The sequence below is a fragment of the Oncorhynchus clarkii genome, chromosome 9 (assembly GCF_045791955.1).
Source record: "Oncorhynchus clarkii lewisi isolate Uvic-CL-2024 chromosome 9, UVic_Ocla_1.0, whole genome shotgun sequence".
NCBI lineage: Eukaryota > Metazoa > Chordata > Actinopteri > Salmoniformes > Salmonidae > Oncorhynchus > Oncorhynchus clarkii.
In genome coordinates, this window is record NC_092155.1 from 54,998,900 (window position 1) to 55,025,425 (window position 26,526).

At 39.7% G+C, this 26,526-nt stretch overlaps 1 protein-coding gene across 6 annotated transcripts in view; it reads right to left on the reverse strand.

Annotated features, from left to right (window-relative positions):
• LOC139416588 (NAD kinase-like) overlaps positions 1 to 26,526 on the reverse strand; it is a 41,028-nt gene that overhangs the window by 3,484 nt on the left and 11,018 nt on the right. For 5 of the 6 annotated variants that reach the window (XM_071165433.1, XM_071165431.1, XM_071165435.1 and 2 more), the window contains 7 exons: positions 6,185 to 6,314; positions 3,992 to 4,097; positions 3,346 to 3,431; positions 3,136 to 3,238; positions 2,857 to 2,993; positions 2,196 to 2,295; positions 97 to 254 (listed from right to left, as the gene is read on the reverse strand). In XM_071165433.1, the coding sequence (XP_071021534.1) occupies positions 97 to 254; positions 2,196 to 2,295; positions 2,857 to 2,993; positions 3,136 to 3,238; positions 3,346 to 3,431; positions 3,992 to 4,097; positions 6,185 to 6,314 (820 nt within the window). Of the gene's footprint in view, positions 1 to 96; positions 255 to 2,195; positions 2,296 to 2,856; positions 2,994 to 3,135; positions 3,239 to 3,345; positions 3,432 to 3,991; positions 4,098 to 6,184; positions 6,315 to 13,657; positions 13,997 to 26,526 lie in introns of those variants that run through there. The other variant, XM_071165436.1, reaches the window with a different exon arrangement.

The window sequence follows — 26,526 nt, forward strand, 5'->3', positions numbered from 1 at the left end:
TGTTCAATACAAATTTTCTGGAGAGGAGAAGTAAATGAATAATGGCAGTATGGTGAATGCATGTGTGTGTATGAATGTGTGTGTGTGTGTGTTTACCTTGAGTTCCACCCCAGCAGGCACCACTATGGGTCTGAAGGACAGTGAGTGTGGGCAGATGGGGGTGATCATGATGGCCGGCACGTTGGGGTGAATCATGGAGGCTCCGGCTGCTCCCGCGTACGCAGTGCTGCCCGTAGGAGTCGACACGATCACACCTGAGACAACACAAACAGTCTGAGACATCACTACTTTGACCGCTACACCACCAACACCCAAGCCTAAAAACACCAACAACAAGCTGAAAGAAGTTCCAAAACACAGCAAACCATACCCAAGACAACGGAAATACTTCTGACATTCTGAGAGGCTTTCAGAAAGGGAGTTACTAGGAAGTAGTGAAGGACAGATAGCAAAGCAAAGACTAAACTTTGCCATCTCAGCCAAATCTACCAACAAGGCGAGCTGCAACAGTATGCACCACTAATAGAACATCAGTACCATGTTTGTATTTGAACAGATTTCTCCCTCGTGGCTTGTACACAAGCAGTAAGCAGTCGTATAAACATCATAGTATAACGACCAGTTACAGCATCTAAACTAGAGGTCGACCGATTATGATTTTTCAACGCTGATACCGATACTTGGAGGACCAAAAAAAGCAGATACCGATTAAATCGGCAGATTTTTTATATATAATATAAATATATATGTAATAATTGACAATTACAACAATACTGAATGAACAATGAACACTTATTTTAACTTAACATAACACATAAATAAAATCCATTTAGTCTCAAATAAAAAATGAAACATGTTCAATTTGGTATAAATAATGCAAAAACAGTGTTGGATAAGAAAGTAGAAACGCAATATGTGCCACGTAAAAAAAGCTAACGTTTAAATTCCTTGCTCAGAACATGAGAACATATGGTGGTTGGTGGTGGTTCCTTTGAACATGAGTCTTCAATATTCCCAGTTAACAAGTTTTAGGTTGTAGTTATTATAGGAATTATAGGACAATTTCCCCCTATACCATTTGTATTTCATACACCTTTGACTATTGGATGTTCTTATAGGCACTTTAGTATTGCCAGCCTAATCTCGGGAGTTGATAGGCTTGAAGTCATAAACAGAGCTGTGCTTCAAGCATTGCTAAGAGCTGCTGTTTGAATTAATGCTTACAAGCATGCTGCTGCCTACCACCGCTCAGTCAGACTTCTCTATCAAATATCAAATCATATTCTTAATTATAATATAATAAACACACAGAAATACGAGCCTTTGGTCAATTAATATGGTCAAATCCGGGAAACTATCATTTCAAAAACAAAACATTTATTCTTTCAGTGAAATACGGAACCGCTACGTATTTTATAGAACGTGTGGCAACCCTAAGTCTAAATATTACTGTTACATTGCACAAGCTTCAATGCTATGTCATAATTATGTACAATTCTGGCAAATTAATTACGGTCTTTGTTAGGAATACATGGCCTCTCACCAGTTCACAACGAGCCAGGCGGCCCAAACTGCTGCATATACCCTGACTGCAAGAGAAGTGACACAATTTCCCTAGTTAATATGTCCCACTAACATTAATTTATTTTAACTACATAAGCAGGTTTAAAAAATATATACTTGTGTATTGATTTTAAGAAAGGCATTGATGTTTATGGTTAGGTACATTATTGCAACGATTGTGCTTTTTTCACGAATGCGCTTTTGTTAAATCGTCACCCGTTTGGCGAAGTTGAAGTAGGCTGTGATTCGATGATAAATTAACAGGCACCGCATTGATTATATGCAACACAGAACAAGCTAGTTAACCTAGTAAAACCATCAACCATGTGTTGTTAACTAGTGATTATGTGAAGATTGATAGTTTTTTTTTCAAGATAAGTTTAATGCTAGCTAGCTACCTTGGCTCCTTGCAGCCACAAGGCTATTTTGATGCTGTACTCGCGTAACAGGTAGTCAACCTGCCACAAAGTCTCCTCCTGGATTGCAATGTAATCGGCCATAATCGGCATCCAAAAAGGCTGATTACCGATTGTTATGAAATGTTGAAATCAGCCCTAATTAATTGGCCATGCCGATGGGGTAAAACATGTCCTTTAACCCAGTAGCAGCAGGTTGAGGGGTTTACTACTCACCGTCTCCCTGTACCGTGGTGATGAGGTGTCCGTCTAAGAAGAGGTCCACGTTGGAAAGGTAGGAGAACGGGCCTCTGTCCACCACCACCTCATTCAGCACCTGTTGGACCAGGAAACCCAGTCATGTTAACCAGAGATACTCCACTAGCCATGTTGTTAGTTACTTTGGAAATACTTTTTGAACCCAGCCCTATGTTATGACTCGTTAAAGCCCACTCAGCAGCAAGCAGGGACTGTGTGTATGATGACAATGCATAATGAACTACGATCAAAACTCAAACACCCCACATACATCAACCCTATGATAGATGATAGCACCAGGCCAAAATAGAAGCACATAGGGGGCATTGCTATAACTACAGTAAAGCAGTGAAACAAATCCATGTGACAGACTAAGGAGGAAGGAGGAAGTGAAACTAGACCTGAAGGATTGCTATCACCCTACAATCCCCAAAACAGGTTGTACATTTAGACCTTTCTGGTATTTTATCATGCCGCTGGGATCGGAGGTCAGGCCTGTGACAGTGGGAACATTACCAGAATAAAGACAATGAGTCCTTTGACTGAGATGGTCCACGTCATCATGATGCTAGGAACCTATTGTGGTACTAACCATAATACTGGGGTAACATACCAGTCCGGTGTACTGTTTAGCGCTCACCTGGTACTGCATGGCTTTGCGGCTGCCCTCGCTGTCTCCGTTGGTCATGATGATGCCCTTCTTGTCCACCCGGGCGATCTTCTCTTGGCTCTCCTTCACCACTCGCAGGCGACTGCGCAGGATGATGGCGGCGTTACCTGCTCAGCAGACACACTAACTTTTGTTTAAGAGTAGCATGTAAAATGTAAATGTGAACCTAGCAGTTAGAAATGCTATCTGTAGCACAACTTGTAAGGCTTCTGTTGTTGAAATTGGGTAAGGACAAGCCTAAAGATGTACCCTCAATGATTTGGGTGACCTGAGACTGGTACGTGTCAATGTTGAAAGGCGTGAGGAAGCCCAGAGAACCCAAGTGGAAGGACATAACAGGTGGAACACTCTTCTGAGAAAACACACATCAGCACATACACATAAGCAAGCTATGAAAACAAGCACAATCAAGATGTATTTTACTACAATTACTTGGAGAAGTGAATAGTAAATATATACCTGGAAGAGTGACGATGCGTAAAGTAAGGTCCCATCTCCACCAAGACAGATGATGAAGTCCACTCGATTGGAAATGTCATCGAGATCTGCGGTGTGCATACAAACACATTAGGTTCATGTCCATAAGAGAAAGCTATACTACTTCAAGTGAGAGTTTCATAGACATTCATAGACATTCCTGAAATTGACACAAGTCACTTTTGTTGCTGAGAATTTTCCTGCAAAGCAGAAAATGCAAACTTGTAATGCATTTGAGTTTTAAAAAAGGCTTCAAAAATCTCTCATTTCCAATTTTAAATTTCAGACTTGATTTTCCCTAACAGAATTGTATTAACCCCTACAAAATAATAAATAAATTATAATCCACATAATAATTCACAGTTCCTGTTGCTGCAGGATTATTTTCCTGCTGTAGCATACTGGCTCAAATTAAGATCCTACATCACTAGCTACATAGAGTCAATCAGATCAATCTATCATCCTTCAGGATTGTATTCACTAGGCACCAAATGGAAAAAAACAGACAAAAAATGGAGGGACTACTTAAACTTCTCCCATAAGATAATGCATTTTCGTTTTTTTGTTGAAAAAAAGGGCTACTTTGTGCACTAATGAATACGACCCAGTCCTCTAATGGTCTCCTCACCTTCTCTGAAGGTGCAGAACTTCTGGATGACGGCCGCAAAGCTCTCATCGGCCTGGATGACTGGGTCCGCCAGAACCTTCCTCTCCACGTAAACAATCATGTTTTTCTGTTAGAACAATGCACAAGTATAAACATATGCATTAGCAACATGCACATGTAATGCAGTGTTTGTACAGATAGTGAAAGGTCCAATTTTGAGGCTCCCGAGTGGCGCAGTGGTCTAATGCATCACTAAAGACCCTGGTTTGATCCCGGGCTGTATCACAACTGGCCGTGATCGGGAGTCCCATGGGGCGGTGCACAATTGGCCCAGCATCGTCCGGGCTAGGGGAGGGTTTGGCCGGGGTAGGCCGTCATTGTAAATAAGAACTTGTTCTTAACTGACTTGCCTAGTTAAATAAAAGTTTAAAAAATAAATGTTAAAAATTCAAGGACCTTCAAGTGCTTTTTTCAAGCACAAATATTTATTTTCAAGGACAATCAATTTGTAATAGTTCCTATTATGCAATTGTTTCTAGTTGCCACCAGAAGGCAGTATATCACTACAACCTCATGAAAAAAAACACTAACTTACTTACTATTCATCAATACCTTACAAATTCTACTCAAATAATATGTGTTTCACTACTTATTTACTACATACATGAGGACTGATGGTGTTGACTGATGTCCTTATATGAACTGTAGCTAAGTAAAATCGTTCAAATTGTTGCATTTAGTGTTTATATTTTTGTTCAGTGTACATATTATTAAATTGTCTTTATATTTACATTGTCTTTAAATTAGGTCCCACAGGCTGTCCCAACCCATAATGACATGAAAGTGAATTTTGACAGTGTAAAAGGCCCTTAGTTGACTCTAAAATGGTGTATTCTATACCCATTTGAAGATAAACAAGTTCTTAATGTGTTTGATAAGATTAAAGACTCTCTGGGGACCCTATTTAAACATATGTCCCGGACACCAAGTTTGGGAACCACTGTACTACTAGCGTCATCTTTATAGCTAGCTACAGTACCTGGCTAATAGCCAGAGCCCTTGAGCAACCTAGCTAGCTAGACTTCTGACTGAAATATCAGTGACTATTTACCAGTTGCACACTCATTCTCCGAGAGTCAGGGTGGGTTGTGTGGGGTTTGTCTGTTGACACGGCAGGAGTCGAGGGATATTAGAAGAATTCCCACTGTCAGCAGCATCTCTTTGCTACTTGCCGCTGTAGATCTGGGCTGAGGTAGTTCGTTTCACCTCTCGGCCTATGTCGTGGGCGGAGTTTCGCACTGGAAAGAGTGGTGAATGAATGAATGCGCTGCTAAAATGGAAAATTTGGGGAGCAGGGGAACATGATTCCACTCGTTCGCAGAGTAATGCGTGATTAGAACTCAGATCAAGAAGCCTTCTGAGCGTTGATCAATGCTGGGAATGCAATAAGTGGGTAAACAATAATTAACCAAATAAAAGGGTTGAGTAAACGCAAATTCATAAATAAAAACGTGCGTAAACAGCATTTACTCTCCACTACATCCATTCATTTTTTTATTTTTTATTTATTTATTTTTTTACATTTGCCCAGCATTCTAGCTTTTGATGTGACGTTTGGCGGCACCTAATCAGTCAGTTCTGTACCTGCCTGGCTGAGTGGCAGTGTGGATGAAATGAGCGAGCTCGCCAGGCAACCAGAACGCAAAACAGGCGAGGAAATAAAACTTGGTAGTCTACCTGGAAATGAATTTGCAAGACCAATAACATATTTCATAATTTTCTGTTCTCCTCATTTTAATTCGAGTACTTTTCAAGTACCAATATGAGAAAATGTCTGATTTTCAAGTTATTCCAGTATTTGAATATCAGACTGCCAAATTCAAGAACTTTAACCACCTCAAGCACCTTGTGCGAACCCTGGTAATGCCAATACTTTCATATTACCCTTTGGAAGACTAATAGGTTGAAAGAATATTCAGACTGTACAGTTTACAAGCAGCTTTACTTTCTTCTAAGGTGTAAGTATACAATTTTTTTTTTATTTTATATATTCTCAGTCACTAATATTTCTGTTTTTAGGGACTTAATGGCAGACTTTCTAATGAAACTGAACTACACACACCCATCAAGGCCGCTAAGGTGCAGGTAGCTATAATTTGAGACTAGAGAACCTCTGCACACTGTGGGTCACTGCAAAAAGTACAAATGTCCTACCTCTGTGAGAAACACACAGAGCTCTTTGAACGGCTGCAGTAGACTGGCATCCTGGATCTTCTTGATGACAAGGACACTTTTGGGAGGCTTGTTCCACGTCAGTCTCTGGCTGGCTGGGTCCTGAATGTGCCTGAGTGGTGAGAAAGAAAGACCACAGGTAATCAATACCTTTAAGGGTAATAATGAATTGTATATTTTAATCACTCATCATTTGATTAAAGGGATTGCAGCAACAAAGAGCTGTTCCGTAATAATAATAAAAAATCAATTTTGATGGAGAACCATTTGTAAACCTACAGCTAAGAACTGTAGTTTTACACAAGTCCTTCTCGACATTTTGAGGTGAATAAACATACTTGTAATTCTCTCATGGTTTCTCACTACTGTAGCCTGTAAACTTTGCAGGTATTGAACATTTCTAGTTTGGGCATGGTGAGCTCTCAGTAGTCTTGTTTTGAGCTCTTGTGGTTTGTTGGCTCAGTGTTTCTTCATACTGTTTGTTTTTACCAGTTAGATGCAGAGCTGCTTAATACCTATCCTATTATTGGCTGGGGCTTAGTCTAGTAACACTGGCAGCCTCAGAATTCAGCAGGGTCAAGAAGGGACCATACATTTACATAAACACATCACAGTGACCTTACATTCCAACCAAAGTGCAGGAATTAACACCCTGATGAAGGCGACACGTTGAAATGTTTGGTGTCATAATAATTTTTCTTGTCATCTTTCACTGTTGTATTTGATTTCAAATTTCCATTAGGGCTGTGACAATACCAGTATCACAATATTTTTTCCATGGCAAAAATGAAAACACGAAGCAGACCGAACTCTTTGGTCCTTAAAAAACCTGCTCTATATAAAATATTGTGTGCTATAGCTTGGAAAATAAATTAATGTGACACTGGATGTGAACATAATTATGTTTGTTCCCAACATTCCGTCTGTTTTCCCAAAGAAGTTAACTCCGCTCGTGTATTGTTTCCTTGCCACGATACTAACGAGTATCGCGCTACAAGTATCGTCCAGACGTAATCTCCAGTGTCAGGTACATTTGAGAGGTTTGTGGAATAGTGTTAGTTGACGGAGCATACAGATACAGTGGTAGAATGTGCACTTTGTCATCATTCATTAAAAGTAAGGCTACTTGTAATTTTTTACATAATGCATGCGATTAGCTCTAGCAGTCCTTGTCGACTTTGTGAGCTGGTTACACGTGACCTTAACTTCAAACTCAAATGGTCGATTAAAACAAAAACTAATCTATAGGCCTTCATACAAAGTAGCCTAATTGAGGGAAAACCAGAGTTGGGCTGTAGTTTGTAGTCCTTGTACAATATCAAATTGTTCTTTTGAGATACTGTTAAGGATGAGATACTCATCTGTTGAAACAGAGGTTTGTTTTACATACAAAATGTGTTAAAACAGTAATACAACAGCTTAATCTATTATTGTTTGGCTTCTGGTACCATAAGACTGACACTGTAAGAGAGACATAGTTCCCGTGTGGCTCAGTTGGTAGAGCTTGCCGCTTGCAACGCCAGGGTTGTGGATTCGATTCCCACAGGGACGTAAAACAATTTGTGACTCGTTTCAGGAAACTAGGCGTATGTCGCGGGTCACGACTTCACAGGAGAGCCATTTGAACGTAAACTTTAAAAAACAATCTAAATGTGTTTTTTGGCAGAAATGCCTTCTGGAACATGTGAATTTTTATGTGCCTTAATAACAAACTTGTATGCCATCTGTAAATATGAATACAATTGTTAAATTACGAGCCTAGTTGGTTTAGCCACAGAAAAAGACAGCAACCTTCCAGAGAAAATGAGTGGGCAGGACATGCCGAGAGATGAGTTCGGATTGGTCTGACATGTAGCACGAGTTGGTCTATTTGAGCTGGTCAGTATATGTAGGTAATCCTGTCTGATGCGGCTTTAAAAAAAAAATATATATATATATATATATATATATATATATATATATATATATATATATATATATCGCGTAGTAGAACTGCATAAGTGTTGCTCTCCACTTGGAGGACAGAGTTTTGAAACAGTGGAGTTAGGGTATGATAGCTAAGGAGATGGAGAAAACCCCTCTCTCTGGATTACATCTTCAAACTATGAGCAACCATGGCATCCGTGAGAGAGGGAGATGCATCCATCCATGTATACATTTTCAGATATTATTTCATTTCAGGATAGTGTACTGTTAGCTAGCTAGCTAACGTTAGCTAGCGAACCAGACAGCTAACGTTACGTGTCATGTAATGTCATGTGTTGCGATTATGGTTCATTGTTTAGCTAGCTAGCTACATGTTGTAACAAATACTCCACCATGCAAATAACCATTTCAATAGAATGTTAATGATGTCACTGCGACAACAGTTGATAGACATAGCTGGTAAATTCACTCTCGCTATCTACTCGTCCGAGTATGCCAGTGCGCAGAATAACTGACAAATTTACGAACACTCAACACCCGTTGAATATGGCCGGTGTCAGTAAACGTTGGCAAAAAAGCGTAAATTGTTGCCAGCAGCACAGTTGCAGTCATCAACGCTCTGGATAACATAAAAACAGCCTAACCAGCTCTGCTAGGGCGAGTAAAATGGTCAGAGTGAGCTGTTCTCTCATTTGTGTCTGGAAGTAGCTAGCAAGCTAGCAAACATTAGCCAGTTAGCTTGACTGCTGCTGTTAGGACAGAACGCTCGGATCAACCCTTAAAGAGATGGGTGGGGCTAAAGCTTAAGAGGGTGTGAATGATGCTGAATGGGTATAGACAAAGAAGAGGTCTGCAGTAGGTGTACCAAAACATACAAAGGCCATTTTCTCAAAAGTGAGGTTACAAGTTTATCAACTTTCAAAACATTATTACTTTCCCATTGTTCCTCAACTTTAGTTTATGATATCGGAGAGAAACAACGTTTTCATATTCCCCATCATCTCCTTTGGGGTATGGTAGCACGCAAATGTACCATCTGGCAATATTTTGAGGGTGTTGGGGCGGCAGTTAGACTAGTGGTTAGAGCATTGGACTAGTAACCCGAAAGGTTGCAAGATCGAATCCCAGAGCTGACAAGGTAAAAATCTGTGGTTCTGCCCCTGAACAAGGCAGTTAACCCACTGTTCCTAGGATGTCATTAAAAATAAGAATTTGGGCCTCACGGGTGGCGCAGTGGTTAAGGGCGCTGTACTGGGTTCCTGGGTTCGCGCCAAGGCTCTGTCGTAACCGGCCGCGACCGGGAGGTCCGTGGGGCGACGCACAATTGGCCTAGCGTTGTCCGGGTTAGGGAGGGCTTGGTCGGTAGGGGTGTCCTTGTCTCATCGCGCACCAGCGACTCCTGTGGCGGGCCGGGCGCAGTGCGACACATAGGTGCGGCTGGCTTCCGGGTTGGATGCGCGCTGTGTTGAATTGAATTGAATTGAGGACGCATGACTTTCAACCTTCGTCTCTCCCGAGCCCGTACGGGAGTTGTAGCGATGAGACAAGATAGTAGCTACTACAACAATTGGATACCACGAAATTGGGAAGAAAGAAAAAAAAAATAGTTCTTAACTGACTTGCCTAGTTAAATAAAGGTCAAATAAATAATTAATCTCTTGTGGACTGTAAATGGAATTGAGTAGTTTACGTGAGATTCTTTGTTGCTGAGATTAGTGGTAGTGTGTACTTGGAGGATCATCTTTCATTACAAATCAAGGTTTCAATATGTTGTTTCTGACTTTCTAAATGTGTACAGTGGGGCAAACAAGTATTTAGTTAGCCACCAATTGTGCAAGTTCTCCCACTTAAAAAGATGAGAGGCCTGTAATTTTCATCATAGGTACACTTCAACTATGACAGACAAAATGAGAAAAGAAATCCAGAAAATCACATTGTAGGATTTTTAATGAATTTATTTGCAAATTATGGTGGAAAATAAGTATTTGGTCAATAACAAAAGTTTATCTCAATACTTTGTTATATACCCTTTTTGGCAATGACAGAGGTCAAACGTTTTCTGTAAGTCTTCACAAGGTTCACACACTGTTGCTGCTATTTTGGCCCATTCCTCCATGCAGATCTCCTCTAGAGCAGTGATGTTTTGGGGCTGTTGCTGGGAAACACAGACTTTCAACTCCCTCCAAAGATTTGTGGACAGGTGTCTTTTATCAGTATAAAAGACACCTGTCCACAACCTCAAACAGTCACACTCCAAACTCCACTATGGCCAAGACGAAAGAGCTGTCAAAGGACACCAGAAACAAAATTGTAGACCTGCACCAGGCTGCGAAGACTGAATCTGCTTGGTTTGAAGAAATCAACTGTGGGAGCAATTATTAGGAAATGGAAGACATACAAGACCACTGATAATCTCCCTCGATCTGGGGCTCCACGCAAGATCTCACCCCGTGGGGTCAAAATGATCACAAGAACGGTGAGCAAAAATCCCAGAATCACACGGGGGGACCTAGTGAATGATCTGCAGAGAGCTGGGACCAAAGTAACAAAGCCTACCATCAGTAACACACTACGCCACCAGGGACTCAAATCCTGCAGTGCCAGACGTGTCCCCCTGCTTGGACACTGTGCTATCTAACCTCCAAACGAGCTTCAATGCCATACAACACATCTTCCGTGGCCTCCAACTGCTCTTAAATGCTAGTAAAACCAAATGCATGCTTTTCAACCGTTCGCTGCCTGCACCCGCACGCCTGACTAGCATCACCACCCTGGGTGGTTCCGACCTTGAATATGTGGACATCTATAAGTACCTAGGTGTCTGGCTAGACTGTAAACTCTCCTTCCAGACACATATCAAACATCTCCAATCGAAAATCAAATCTAGAGTCGGCTTTCTATTCTGCAACAAAGCCTCCTTCACTCACGCCGCCAAACTTACCCTAGTAAAACTGACTATCCTACCGATCCTCGACTTCGGCGATGTCATCTACAAAATTGCTTCGAACACTCTACTCAGCAAACTGGATGCAGCTTATCACAGTGCCATCCGTTTTGTCACTAAAGCACCTTATACCACCCACCACTACGACCTGTATGCTCTAGTCGGCTGGCCCTCGCTACATATTCGTCGCCAGACCCACTGGCTCCAGGTCATCTACAAGTCCATGCTAGGTAAAGCTCCGCCTTATCTCAGTTCACTGGTCACGATGGCAACACCCACCCGTAACGCGCTCCAGCAGGTGTATCTCACTGATCATCCCTAAAACCAACACCTCATTTGGCCGCCTTTCGTTCCAGTTCTCTGCTGCCTGTGACTGGAACGAATTGAAAGAAGTTGGAGACTTTTATCTCCCTCACCAACTTCAAATATCTGCTATCTGAGCAGCTAACCGATCGCTGCAGCTGTACATAGTCTATCGGTAAATAGCCCACCCATTTTTACCTACCTCATCCCCATACTGTTTTTATTTATTTTATTTCCTGCTCTTTTGCACACCAATATCTCTACCTGTACATGACCATCTGATCATTTATCACTCCAGTGTTAATCTGCAAAATTGTAATTATTCGCCTACCTCCTCATGCCTTTTGCACACAATGTATATAGATTCTCCTTTTTTCTACTGTATTATTGACTTGCTCAACGTTCTTGTGTAACTCTGTGTTGTCTGTTGACACTGCTATGCTTTATCTTGGCCAGGTCGCAGTTGCAAATGAGAACTTGTTCTCAACTAGCCTACCTGGTTAAATAAAGGTGAAATAAAAAATAAAATAAAATAAGCAAGTACATGTCCAGGCCCGTCTGAAGTTTGCTAGAGAGCATTTGGATGATCCAGAAGAAGATTGGGAGAATGTCATATGAAGCCAAAATATAACTTTTTGGTAAAAACTCAACTCGTCGTGTTTGGAGGACAAAGAATGCTGAGTTGCATCCAAAGAACACCATACCTACTGTGAAGCATGGGGGTGGAAACATCATGCTTTGGGGCTGTTTTTCTGCAAAGGGACCAGGATGACTGATCCGTGTAAAGCAAAGAATGAATGGGGCCATGTATCGTGAGATTTTGAGTGAAAACCTGTTTCCATCAGCAAGGGCATTGAAGATCAAACGTGGCTGGGTCTTTCAGCATGACAATGATCCCAAACACACCGCCCGGGCAACGAAGGAGTGGCTTCGTAAGAAGCATTTCAAGGTCTTGGAGTGGCCTAGCCAGTCTCCAGATCTCAACCCCTTAGAAAATCTTTGGAGGGAGTTGAAAGTCTGTGTTGCCCAGCAACAACCCCAAAACATCACTGCTCTAGAGGAGATCTGCATGGGGGAATGGGCCAAAATACCAGCAACAGTGTGTGAAAACTTGTGAAGACTTACAGAAAACGTTTGACCTCTGTCATTGCCAACAAAGGGTATATAACAAAGTATTGAGATAAACTTTTGTTATTGACCAAATACTTATTTTCCACTATAATTGGCAAATAAATTCATTAAAAATCCTACAATGTGATTTTCTGAAAAAATAATTCTCATTTTGTCTGTCATAGTTGAAGTGTACCTATGATGAAAATTACAGGCCTCTCTCATCTTTTTAAGTGGGAGAACTTGCACAATTGGTGGATGACTAAATACTTTTTTGCCCCACTGTATCTGTTTATTGTCAACAACTGAGTCTGTTAGCCAGAGAGGGTGTGTGCAGTGCACCACAGTCATTAGTGCTCGTGGGGTGAGGTGGGGGCTTGTGTCAAACCATTACAGACCAAAGACACAACCCAACTCATGACTTTCTCTGAATGTACCTCTATTCATGAAAGGCCACAAATTACAATTCCACACAGGAATAGGCTACAAAAAAAATATAAAAAGATGCTAAAGTTTTGATACATGAGAAAACATCTTTACAAAACGTAACATTGGGCTTTACGAAAGGTACTTTGTAAAAACATGTAATTTGTTTGTGTGACATATGTGAGCAGTGAGCACACAATTAGGCTATGTTATAAGCCAATATCAGAACAGGCAAACCCTCACCCACACCCCTGCCCCCATTGGAGAAAGTCTGGCTAAACAGGTCGGCAAAACCCTCGTCCCTGTTTCATTACAAAGACCAAATATGGACTATATCACAATGTGCCTGTGTTTTTGTCAGTGGTATGGCTCATTTAGTTACAAAAAACAGTCACTCATAATAACCTCAACCTACATCCAGCCATCTAGGAATAGTACTTGTCATTTTAAATTCCACTGTTTACAAATGAGAGTAAAATCATGCCCCATATGACCATAGATACTCTACAGATGGATACTATCTGTACATACCATAGATGCTAGTACACAGGTATAAGTCTTTCAGGTCCTAATGTCACCTAATGACAAACCAAAAGCAAAAGGAAAAAAACACATTTACTATGCTGACACTACAGGACAATGCAGGTTAGTACTTCACTCATCAAACATTACTGGTAAAGCCATGTTCCTACTGAGAAAGCCTGTCAGCGAATAGAAAGAAAGACGGAGAGAGAGAATATTCTCACCATTTCCACACTTTGTTGTCGCTGTTCTCCGGAGCTTGCGGTTGCACACACTGGTTGAATTTCATGGCTGTCTGCATGTGATGCTTCTTCAAGCAGAGATGGGTGGAGAGAGCACTGACAGACTGTGCTTGGTTATTGGTTATTCTTTAAACAATCCAGTAGTTAATTCAAGTTGTATTTAAGCACCTAATGCAGATCTCACCACTGAAGTTGAATTCTGTTGATAGTCTTCCCATAAGCTGCCTTCAATATCTATCCTTCATCAAACCACCAGAAAAGCCACAGTTGTCACTATTTCTTCCTGGATTGCCTTGTGTAAATATTAACTCTAAATCTCTACTCTGCATTCTGACGGTGACCCAAACCTCTCACTCATCTTAAAACAGACCTGATAGAATGACATCATCATAAGCCCCGCCTACAACAATTACAGACCCTCCCCTTTAAGAGAAGACAACTCTCTCATTGGCTGGCTGTGTTAAGATGTTATAGAACAATGCTCAAGTGGACTTTCCCGGGTTAGTCCTTCCTAAAAGTAGTTAATCTGAGAACATTACATACATAGGACCACTACAGATGGATTACACTTCCTTGATATGAGGAATAAGTACTATGAATTGTTGTTTGTTTTATATTATTCAATGAGTATTATGTTTTTCCTTGGGCATATTCAGTAAAAAAAATTGTAACTACCCCATAATGCTCTGTCGAATAAAAAAACTTCCATGAATGTATTAAAATAGACACATTTTAGAAGAGTTTAACAATTAAACAAATGGTAAACAAATATTTTGCTACATAACAGAAAAGGGCCATCCTAAAATGAGTGCCTGTCAAAGACTGCTCTTCATTATAATGACAAACACACTACACTTAGTGTCCAAAACATTAAGGACACCTGCTCTTTCCATGACATAGACTGACCAGGTGAATCCAGGTGAAAGCTATGATCCCTCATTGATGTCACTTGTTAAATCCACTTCAAATCAGTGTAGATGAAGGGGAGGAGACAGGTTAAAGGATTGTTAAAACTTGAGACAAATGAGACATGGATTATATATGTATATGATTCAGAGGGTGAATGGGAAAGACAAAAGACTTAAGTATTTTTGAACAGGTTATGGTAGTAGGTGCCAGATGCACTGGTTTTTGTCAAGAACTGCAACAAGAACAGCCAACTTGACATAACTGTGGGAAGCATTGGAGTCAACATGGGACACCATGCCCAACATGGGGGGGGGGACTTCTTCACCAATGACTGGAGATGAGTTGGACAGAAGATGGAATTTTTATTTTTAGAGGTGAATCACACAACACAACACAAGTGTGTGTATGTGTGTAAGAAAGGGGGAGGGGTTGCCTGTGTGTGTGATTGTCAGTGCGGACGTTGGTCACACTTTCAAGGCTAAAACATGTCACTGTCTGCAGATCAAGCAACTTTCTCGGCATTCTCTTGCCCACATCAGTCAAATCAGCACAGCAGACATCTCCACATTATATAACGGAAACAAATATCCACTAATGCAGGGTTCTTTCTGCATAGGAAATGCTTGGGCTGGCCGAAAATGTATATGGGATGGGAAAACATATTCAGATATAAAATGAAGCAGAATATATAATGGACCTATATTTTTATAATATAATATCTGACTATTTTTGTCATGGCATGGGGCTCCCATTGAATTTATTATATTTGAGTCATTCAGATAGTTTAAAGACCACAGCATAAGCTATTGCAAAATGTGGCGAATTGCAGGAAATTTGCTTGAAAACAGCAACATCTTCTCTCAGCCCCATGGCAAATTGTGTACCTAAGCCCGTTTTTTGATCTAGAACAAACCCTGCACTAGTGAAAGGAATATTTTCATACCAGGATAAAAAGTAAACATCTAAAACAAAAATGGCCCTTGTGAAATGCAAACTATTTTACACTGACAATAACAATTATGTTTTTTTACAGTCTATAAATATGCAACTCCTGTCTCCTTATTTCGATACTAAACAAGAAACTTATTTTCCCATTGTGGTTAGGTTTTCCGATTGGATGCCGAAGACCTAACTGGAGACCAAAGCCTTATTACTGTGTCAGTGAATCCATTTAGTGACTGTTGTGTTGAGTTTCATTCATTTAAAAAAATATACAGTATATATTTCACCCTTATTTAACAAGTTCTCATTTACAACTGCGACCTGGCCAAGATAAAGCAAAGCAGTGCTACAAAAACAACAACACAGAGGTACACATAAACAAACGTACAGTCAATAACACAATAGAAAAATGTACAATGTGTGCAAATGTATAAGAGTAGGAAGGTAAGGCAATAAATAGGCCATAGAGGCTAAATAATTACAATTGAGCAATTAACACTCGAGTGATAGATGTGCAGATGAAGATGTGCAAGTAGACATACTGGTGTGCAAAAGTGCAGAAAAAAAAGAACAAAAAATATGGGGATGTCAAACGTTTTCTGTAAGTCTTCACAAGGTTTTCACACACTGTTGCTGGTATTTTGGCCCATTCCCCCATGCAGATCTCCTCTAGAGCAGAGATGTTTTGGGGCTGTTGCTGGGCAACACAGACTTTCAACTCCCTCCAAAGATTTTCTATGGGGTTGAGATCTGGAGACTGGCTAGGCCACTCCAGGACCTTGAAATGCTTCTTACGAAGCCACTCCGTCGTTGCCCGGGCAGTGTGTTTGGGATCATTGTTATGCTGAAAGACCCAGCCACGTTTCATCTTCATTGCCCTTGCTGATGGAAGGAGATTTTCACTCAAAATCTCACGATACATGGCCCCATTCATTCTTTCATTACACGGATCAGTCGTCCTGGTCCCTTTGCAGAAAAACAGCCCCAAAGCATGATGTTTCCACCCCCATGCTTCACAGTAGGTATGGTGTTCTTTAGATGCAACTCAGCATTCTTTGCCCTCCAAACACGACGAGTTGAGTTTTTACCCAAAAGTTATATTTTGGTTCCATCTGACCATATGACATTCTCCCAATCTTCTTCTGGATCATCCAAATGCTCACTAGCAAACTTAAGACGGGCCTAGACATGTACTGGCTTAAGCAGGGTGACACGTCTGGCACTGCAGGATTTGAGTCCCTGGCGGCGTAGTGTGTTACTGATGGTAGGCTTTGTTACTTTGGTCCCAGCTCTCTACAGGTCATTCACTAGGTCCCCCCGTGTGATTCTGGGATTTTTGCTCACCGTTCTTGTGATCATTTTGACCCCATGGGGTGAGATTTTGCATGGAGCCCCAGATCGAGGGAGATTATCAGTGGTCTTGTATGTCTTCAATTTCCTAATAATTGCTCCCACAGTTGATTTCTTCAAACCAAGCTGCTTACCTATTGCAGATTCAGTCTTCCCAGCCTGGTGCAGGTCTACATTTTTGTTTCTGGTGTCCTTTGACAGTTCTTGGTCTTGGCCATAGTGGAGTTTGGAGTGTGACTGTTTGAGGTTGTGGACAGGTGTCTTTTATACTGATAAAAGACACCTGTCCACAAATCTTTGGAGGGAGTTGAAAGTCCGTGTTGCCCAGCAACAGCCCCAAAACATCACTACTCTAGAGGAGATCTGCATGGAGGAATGGACCAAAATACCAGCAACAGTGTGTGAAAACCTTGTGAAGACTTACAGAAAACGTTTGACCTCTGTTATATACCCTTTGTTGGCAATGACAAAGTATTGAGATAAACTTTTGTTATTGACCAAATACTTATTTTCCACCATAATTTGCAAATAAATTCATTAAAAATCCTACAATGTGATTTTCTGGATTTTTCCCCCTCATTTTGTCTGTCATAGTTCAAGTGTACCTATGATGAAAATTACAGACCTCTCTCATCTTTTTAAGTGGGAGAACTTGCACAATTGGTGGCTGACTAAATACTTTTTTGCCCCACTGTAAGTGTTCACACCCGAGGTAATAGATGTTAGAATCACCTTGGCAGCGATTACAGTCTTTCTAGGCAAATCTCTAAGAGCTGTGCACTCCAGGATTGTACAATATATATAGTTTTAAATTCTTCAACCTCTGTCAAGTTGGTTGTTGATCGTTGCTAGAGAGCCATTTTCAAGTCTTGCCACAGATTTTCAAGCCAATTTAAGTCAAAACTGTAACTAGGCCACTAAAGAACACTCAATGTTCTCTATTTTTATATTTATTTTTTGGGGGGTGGATCAGCTTTAATATTGCAGATAGATTGTTGCTTCAATCAATGTAATTGTCTGCATCATTTCCAATCCCCCAAATATTTTTTTCTTTTGGGGGGGGGGGGGGGGGGGGGGGTAAATATATCTATACACACACACACACACACACACACACACACACACACACACACACACACACACACACACACACACTTCTGTTCAAAAGTTTGGGGTCACTTATAAATGTCCTTGTTTTTGAAAGAAAAGCTAATTTTTTGTCCATTAAAATAAATTCAAATTGATCAGAAATACAGCGTAGACATTGTTAATGTTGTAAATGACTATTGTAGCTGGAAATTACAGATGTTTTTATGGAATATCTACTTAGGCGTAGAGGCCCATTATCGGGAACCATTAATTTGTGTTCCAATGGCATGTTGTGTTAGCTAATTCAAGTTTATAATTTTAAAAGGCTAATTGATCATTAGAAAACCCTTTTGCAATTATGTTCTGGATTTCTATTTGCCATATATTTTTCAACTGTGCTATGATGCTTCACAAAAATACTGAACATTTCTATTCTCATAGTTTCTACAGATTGTAATTAAAGATAAACATTTTTGCTAAAATAATTACCATGTTATTGATCGATTGACTATGACTTTCAAATCACCCAGTATTGCTATCTGCAGCGTTAGCTCTAGGTAAATGTTGCAATTCTTCAGCCATTCCTGGACCTGTGACCAAAAACGAGCTACATATGGACAGTACCAAAATAAATTATCTAGTGACACTGCCTCCTTGCAGCAAAATCTGCAGAGCTGGGAAGATTGTATCCCCCATATATATAACATTCTATTGGTTGCAAGAATTTTGTATAATAATTGAAATTGAAAAAATTCTAAGTATTGAATCTGGTGTCGTTTTGCTTGTCAATTCATAAACAATGTGCCATGGAATCGGTACATCGAAAATCTCTTCCCAACTATTTTGCAATTTATATGGCACAGGTCCTTAAATGAAATGTTGTCTTGGTAAGCAACTCCAGTGTATATTTTGTCTTTTGTTTTAGGTTACTGTCCTGCTGAAAGGTGAATTTGTCTCCCAGTGTCTGTTGGAAAGCAGACTGAACCAGGTTTTCATCTATGATTTTGCCTGTGCTTAGCTCTATTCCATGTCTTTTTATCTTAAAAAACTCCCTAGTCTTTGCCGATGACAAGAATACACATAACATAATGCAGCCACAACCATGCTTGAAAATATGAAGAGTGGTACTCAGGGATGTGTTGTGTTGGATTTGCCCCAACATAACGCTTTGTATTCAAATATAAAGATTATTTCTTCGTTACATTTTTTCCAGTTTTACTTTAGTGATTATTGCAGTACTTATTGCAAACAGGATGCATGTTTTGGAATATTTTTATTCTGTACAGGCTTCCTTCATTTCATTCTGTCAATTAGGTTAGTATTGTGGAGTAACTAGAATGTTGTTGATCCATCCTCAGTTTTCTATCACAGCCATTAAACTCTGTTTAAACTCTGTTTTAACCTTTCTAGGGCAGGGGTTCCGCACAACATTCTGCTGAAAAGGCAGCGTGAGAAATTCAAAAATATTTTTTTTAAATATGTAACTTTCAGACATTAACAAGTCCAATACAGCAAATGAAAGATAAACATCTTGTTAATCTACCCAATGTGTCCAATTTCAAAAATGCTTTACAGCGAAAGCACAACATATGTTTATGTTAGGTCATAGCAAAGTAAAAAAAAAAAAAAAGAAGCCATTTTTCCAGACAAAGATAGGAGTCACAAAAAGCAGAAATATCCGGTGATTTTGCAGAAATACTCACAATAAACATTGATAAAAGATTCAACTGTTGTTCACAGAATTAAAGATAGACTTCTCCTTAATGCAATCGCTGTGTCAGATTTCAAAAAAACTTTACGGAAAAAGCATAATCTGAGAACGGCGCTCAGAACCCAAAACAGCCAGAGGAATATTCGCCATTTTGGAGTCAACAAAGATAGAAATAACACCATAAATATTCAATTACCTTTGATGATCTTCATCAGAAGGCACTCCCAGGAATCCCAGTTTGACAATAAATGACTGATTTGTTCTATAAAGTCCATCATTTATGTCCAAATAGCCACTTGTTGTTAGCGTGTTCAGCCCAGTAATCCATCTTCATGAGGCGCAGGCACTTCGTCCAGACAAAAACTCGAAAAGTTCCGTTAAAGTCCTTCACTCAAAGGGATATTCAATGTCTGCTCTTTTTTTTATCCATCTACCAATAGGTGCCGTTCTTTGCAAGGCATTGGAAAACCTTCCTGGTCTTTGTGGTTGAATCTGTGCTTGAAAGTCACTACTCAACTGAGGGACCTTACATATAATTGTATGTGTGGGGTACAGAGATGAGGTAGTCATTCAAAAATCATGTTAAACACAATTATTGCACACAGAGTGAGTCCATGCAACTTATTGTGTGACTTGTTAGGTACATTTTTACTCCTGAATGTATTTAGGCTTGCCATAACAAAAGGGTTGAATACTTATTGACTGACAACAAAAAAACTTTGGTGAACTAACACTCGCACTTGACCCCCCCTTTACTAGCCCTGACTTTACTGATAGCTACTTTATTTAGGAATAATTAACTTACTATGACTGTGATATATAGTTGTCCCCACCTTGATATCTTAAAATGAATGCACTAACTGTAAGTCACTCCGGTTAAGAGCGTCTGCTAAATGACAAAAAAAAATATATATGTTTTTAAATATGCCCAATGCAGTTGTTTTTATATAATTTTAAATCATTTATTGGTAATAATTAAGTACTTTAATGCAACAGATGTTCAAAACAAATGCGCAAAAATGGCTTAACACTTTTAACACTATCATTCCACTTAGCACCAGGTATACTAAGGACATTTTTTTAAATGGCAATGCAGAAATTCAGAAAAATATTGTGTAGCACCTTTAAGTGAACTTTCTTTCTTCTTAAAGGGGCAATCTGCAGTTGCTACATCCATTTTGTATAAACAAATTATATGTACCCACTGATTCTTGAACAATATAACTTAGAAATGCCTCATGACCTTAGTTAAAAATGTTGTACTCCATCAGAACCCAAAATATAAACATTACAAGTATTTTCCGAGATGTGAGATAATTAACTTGCCATCTGTAGTATTGTATAGCTTAGGATTTGTGACATTACGTACTTTAGAGGATAATAGGCACATTTCTCGACATATACACTGACTTTGAGAAGGGATTGCGTGACGATTAGTTTAGCATGACAACATGAATGGACTGGTCGACAGTCTGCTGGGTGGGGTGTTATACATTCCTTCCTTCATTGGATTCCTATCTCCTTTCTATAATATTCTTGCAACGGCACCATGCAATGCACCCTGGACTAAAGACGCAGACAAATAGGAAAAATATGCTATTACACATTTCGAGGTAGGAATATCGCAAAAATGATTAATAGCTCATTCGAGAGAAGACATCCTTCCAAGTTATGACATCGGCAAGTATTGAAATAGTGATCTAAAAGTCGTATTCCTATTACTTTATCACGGTGCTACGTCAATAGAACGCCAATAACTCAGATACACATGAAAACATGAAATGACCCAGGGAATCAATGGAACATCACTCAGAGATGCACAAAAACAATATAACATTCAAAATGGGTGAACCTTTCCTTTAAGAGTTACCAGCAGGTGTCTTAGAAAAGGGCAGTAAGTCAGCAGTTCCCACGCCATAGACAGTTCCTGCACCAATTTCGAGGTGTTGAAAGAATGTTTTGATATTTCTGTATGATCCATCCATAAATAATATAAGCTTACAAGCAACATTATCGGGGTCATTCTGCGAAATGAGTCCCTTTTCAGCCCCTTTGATATTTTAAATTGAAATTGTGCACCAATGTTGAATAAAAAAAATCTGTTATATTAAATGAAGTGCCCTTTACTATAGACCACATGGAAAATTCAATACATTTTTTGTATGAATAAAGACATGCTAAATTGCATTTTGACATGTCCCCCTGTCAGAGGTGGCACCACAGGTCCCAGAGTGGTGCAGCAATTATTTTTCTCCTGATGGTAACCAGGTAAAACTCCGGAACCTAGTTGTAGCAGGGACCTTAAGGGTTGCCCTAATGCCTGGGGCAAGTGAACTGAGCAGTCGGGCAAGTTGAGCCTGCTCTAAAGTTGGCCCAGGTGATTTTTCTTCTTATTCTGAAAACAACAAAACAGTAAGGAATTCCAGTAGGTGTAGCCTAAAACTGCTCTTCCTGGTTCATCCCCATTGTTAAAGTGAAAGGCAGACCATTTATGGCATTTATGGCAGCTGGGAAAGTTAAGTCTGCTCTGTGGTTGTCCCATTAGGCAGGGGATTTTTTAAAAACTGAATAGAACCAAACTGCAAAGATTTCCAGTATGGGCGTCACAAAATATATTTTTTTACCTTCTACAGTGGATAGTTAACATTGATCAGGGCGAGCCACTTATTCCTATTGCTCAGGCCGAGATAAACTATAAAGAGGTAACTCACCTTGCCACACTCGCTTCGCCCTCATGTGGATGCTAACAAGCATGCTAGGTAGTCAGTGTTGCCAACTAATTTTCAGGGTAAGTTGCTAGAGGCAATTTGATTTGTTGCTAAAAGTTGCTAAATGACGTTGTGATGTCATTGCATGATAACGTAAAACTGCATCATTATGTAAAATACACAATAACGTGACTCAAATTCACTGGCCAACTCGGCGAAAAATATGATTTGACATTTGTTCAGGTCCCACTCCCACTCTTTTCTGTACTTCTGGCTGTACAATTTTGATTGAGACATGTTGATTGATGTTGTAAGTTCTGTTCAAGATCAAACATTCGTGACCAACTATATTCATTGGGTTTGGCTCGACGAACCCGTACTACTGCTGCTGCAGTCAGCCAACAATGATTTGCAATGTACTGAAATTTCTGCTGGCCTTCTGCTGATGTCACTCACAATGCATTTTTGCAGCCAGGCACGTGTGTTGTGACTGAGTGTGTGACAGAGAAAATCGTTTTTGTGTTATTTAGAGGGAAAATACATGCATTTTAGCATTTGATTCACTTTTCATAAGTTGCTAAAAGTTCAAAATAAATGTTTAAAAGTATCTAAATTTGTTGCTAGGTGCTGTTTAGAAAAAAAGTTGCCAGGGTAGTCTGAAAAGTTGCTAAATCTAGCAACAAAATTGATAAATTTGCATCACTGTAGGCAGTGCTACGTATCAACAGCCATTGCCAGTCAATCCAGTAGGGGTTAGAAGCAATGGTGAGCTACGTTTGGTTACTCGCGCTGCAATATCGCCCAGGATTTGCATAAAGTTAAGCTTTGACAACTTTAGTCCTGACCTGTTCATGCTCGCATCGCTTCCATTGAAAATTAATGGGAAGCCATTGTTTCACCTTGTGTATAAGCTCCGTCAGGTGTGAGCTACATGTTGAAATCTTGAAAATAGAGCCTCTCGTGGAGCTGACGCGCTCACGCCCAGGTTTCGTTGAAATTAATAGGCGAGTCTTACGCTGAGAAAGTTACGCATCCGATGTAACAGGCCAGTAAAACATATGTTTCTGCTTCCTTCCTGTTGTTCAATTAAGATACCGACAAGTTATGCCATTTCTGCATGTAATCAGCTACATTCCCATTTTCGGGAAAGTGACCACAATATTCGTGCAACCCAAAAAAATACTGCTGACTTGGCCGATGAAAAAGTACCTTCCAGACCTTAAAGTCAATCTCTGTGTAGGGAATGACATAGTGATTAATCAGTTGCAAAACGGTTTTATATGGGCTATGATGAGAACAGAGTTGTTCTAATCTAGTCACAGTTTTAAATTCTATATACATCTGTAATTAAAAAGTTACAGGTGCATTAACCCTTTAACAGTTTTTTTCAACCGGCTGGTAAAGCATGTTGACAGTAGATTTAGAAATGGATATGAAAAATTTGGTCAACTGCCCCAGACCTCCTTCATCACTTCACATAATTTGTATGCTTTTGGGTTGCTGCAGTTCGGTGTTGTGGCACTACCTTTGCCCACTCACAGGCCTGTACGAAAACTCAAAATCAGTCATGGGATAAAAGATAGGAATTCAGTTGTTGATAGATAAATATTGCATCATTCCTGTTAGTAGAGACGTGTAAATAATGGTTGACAAGTCAATATAAATTATTATAAAGTATGAACAAATTGTAATACAATATTTTTTATAATTTCTTATATTGGTGAAAAATATGATTTAATTGTTGACAACACACCTTATTATGCAACATAAATTGGTTAAACCGCATTTCATGCCTCGTGGGGTCAATTCATCCATATTCAGACAAAAATAATGCCTATAATGTAAAACTGCACTTTGTCAAATAATATCTCAAAAGGTAGTCTGAACATGTGTGAAACATGATGGAAAAACCTGGATCATTTCACAAAATAATGTGAAAACACATTACTTTCAATGTAATTAAATAATTGTATTAGGACACAAAATTACCATTATTTGTTAAAATTTGACATCTGTCCTTATTTAACAATGCTTACCTTCCCATAAAAGCCAATGAAGCATATCTAAAGTAATGTATGTAATATTGTTGAGATGAGTAAAAATGCTATACAAATTGCCGGCATGATCCTCTTTTGACTGGTAGAGCTCTGTAATTTCCAAAATAAAGTTGAGATATAAGCAGAAAGTGAAAAATTATTATCAACATGTTTTTCAAGAAGAGACAGTTAAAAGGTTAACAGTCTAGCATATGTCATCACTATTTGTTGATTTGAATAATACCAGTCAATAATTTTGGATTAAAACGACCTAGGTAGCCTGGCCAACCAAAATTTGAATATCATAAAAATAAAAAAAATCACATTCACATTTTCTCTTAACACAAAAAAATGGTCTTATGCTATACGTACTTTGGTGCGAAAAGTGCAAATCAATCCCAGAACAACAGCAAAGGACCTTCTGAAGATGCTGGAGGACACAGGTACAAAAATATCTACAGTGCCTTGCGAAAGTATTCGGCCCCCTTGAACTTTGCGACCTTTTGCCACATTTCAGGCTTCAAACATAAAGATATAAAACTGTATTTTTTTGTGAAGAATCAACAACAAGTGGGACACAATCATGAAGTGGAACGACATTTATTGGATATTTCAAACTTTTTTAACAAATCAAAAACTGAAAAATTGGGCGTGCAAAATTATTCAGCCCCTTTACTTTCAGTGCAGCAAACTCTCTCCAGAAGTTCAGTGAGGATCTCTGAATGATCCAATGTTGTCCTAAATGACTAATGATGATAAATACAATCCACCTGTGTGTAATCAAGTCTCCGTATAAATGCACCTGCACTGTGATAGTCTCAGAGGTCCGTTAAAAGCGCAGAGAGCATCATGAAGAACAAGGAACACACCAGGCAGGTCCGAGATACTGTTGTGAAGAAGTTTAAAGCCGGATTTGGATACAAAAAGATTTCCCAAGCTTTAAACATCCCAAGGAGCACTGTGCAAGCGATAATATTGAAATGGAAGGAGTATCAGACCACTGCAAATCTACCAAGACCTGGCCGTCCCTCTAAACTTTCAGCTCATACAAGGAGAAGACTGATCAGAGATGCAGCCAAGAGGCCCATGATCACTCTGGATGAACTGCAGAGATCTACAGCTGAGGTGGGAGACTCTGTCCATAGGACAACAATCAGTCGTATATTGCACAAATCTGGCCTTTATGGAAGAGTGGCAAGAAGAAAGCCATTTCTTAAAGATATCCATAAAAAGTGTTGTTTAAAGTTTGCCACAAGCCACCTGGGAGACACACCAAACATGTAGAAGAAGGTGCTCTGGTCAGATGAAACCAAAATTGAACTTTTTGGCAACAATGCAAAACGTTATGTTTGGCGTAAAAGCAACACAGCTCATCACCCTGAACACACCATGCCCACTGTCAAACATGGTGGTGGCAGCATCATGGTTTGGGCCTGCTTTTCTTCAGCAGGGACAGGGAAGATGGTTAAAATTGATGGGAAGATGGATGGAGCCAAATACAGGACCATTCTGGAAGAAAACCTGATGGAGTCTGCAAAAGACCTGAGACTGGGACGGAGATTTGTCTTCCAACAAGACAATGATCCAAAACAAAGCAAAATCTACAATGGAATGGTTCAAAAATAAACATATCCAGGTGTTAGAATGGCCAAGTCAAAGTCCAGACCTGAATCCAATAGACAATCTGTGGAAAGAACTGAAAACTGCTGTTCACAAATGCTCTCTATCCAACCTCACTGAGCTCGAGCTGTTTTGCAAGGAGGAATGGGAAAAAATTTCAGTCTCTCGATGTGCAAAACTGATAGAGACATACCCCAAGCGACTTACAGCTGTAATCGCAGCAAAAGGTGGCGCTACAAAGTATTAACTTAAGGGGGCTGAATAATTTTGCACGCCCAATTTTTCAGTTTTTGATTTGTTAAAAAAGTTTGAAATATCCAATAAATGTCGTTCCACTTCATGATTGTGTCCCACTTGTTGTTGATTCTTCACAAAAAAATACAGTTTTATATCTTTATGTTTGAAGCCTGAAATGTGGCAAAAGGTCGCAAAGTTCAAGGGGGTCGAATACTTTCGCAAGGCAATGTATATCCACAGTAAAACGAG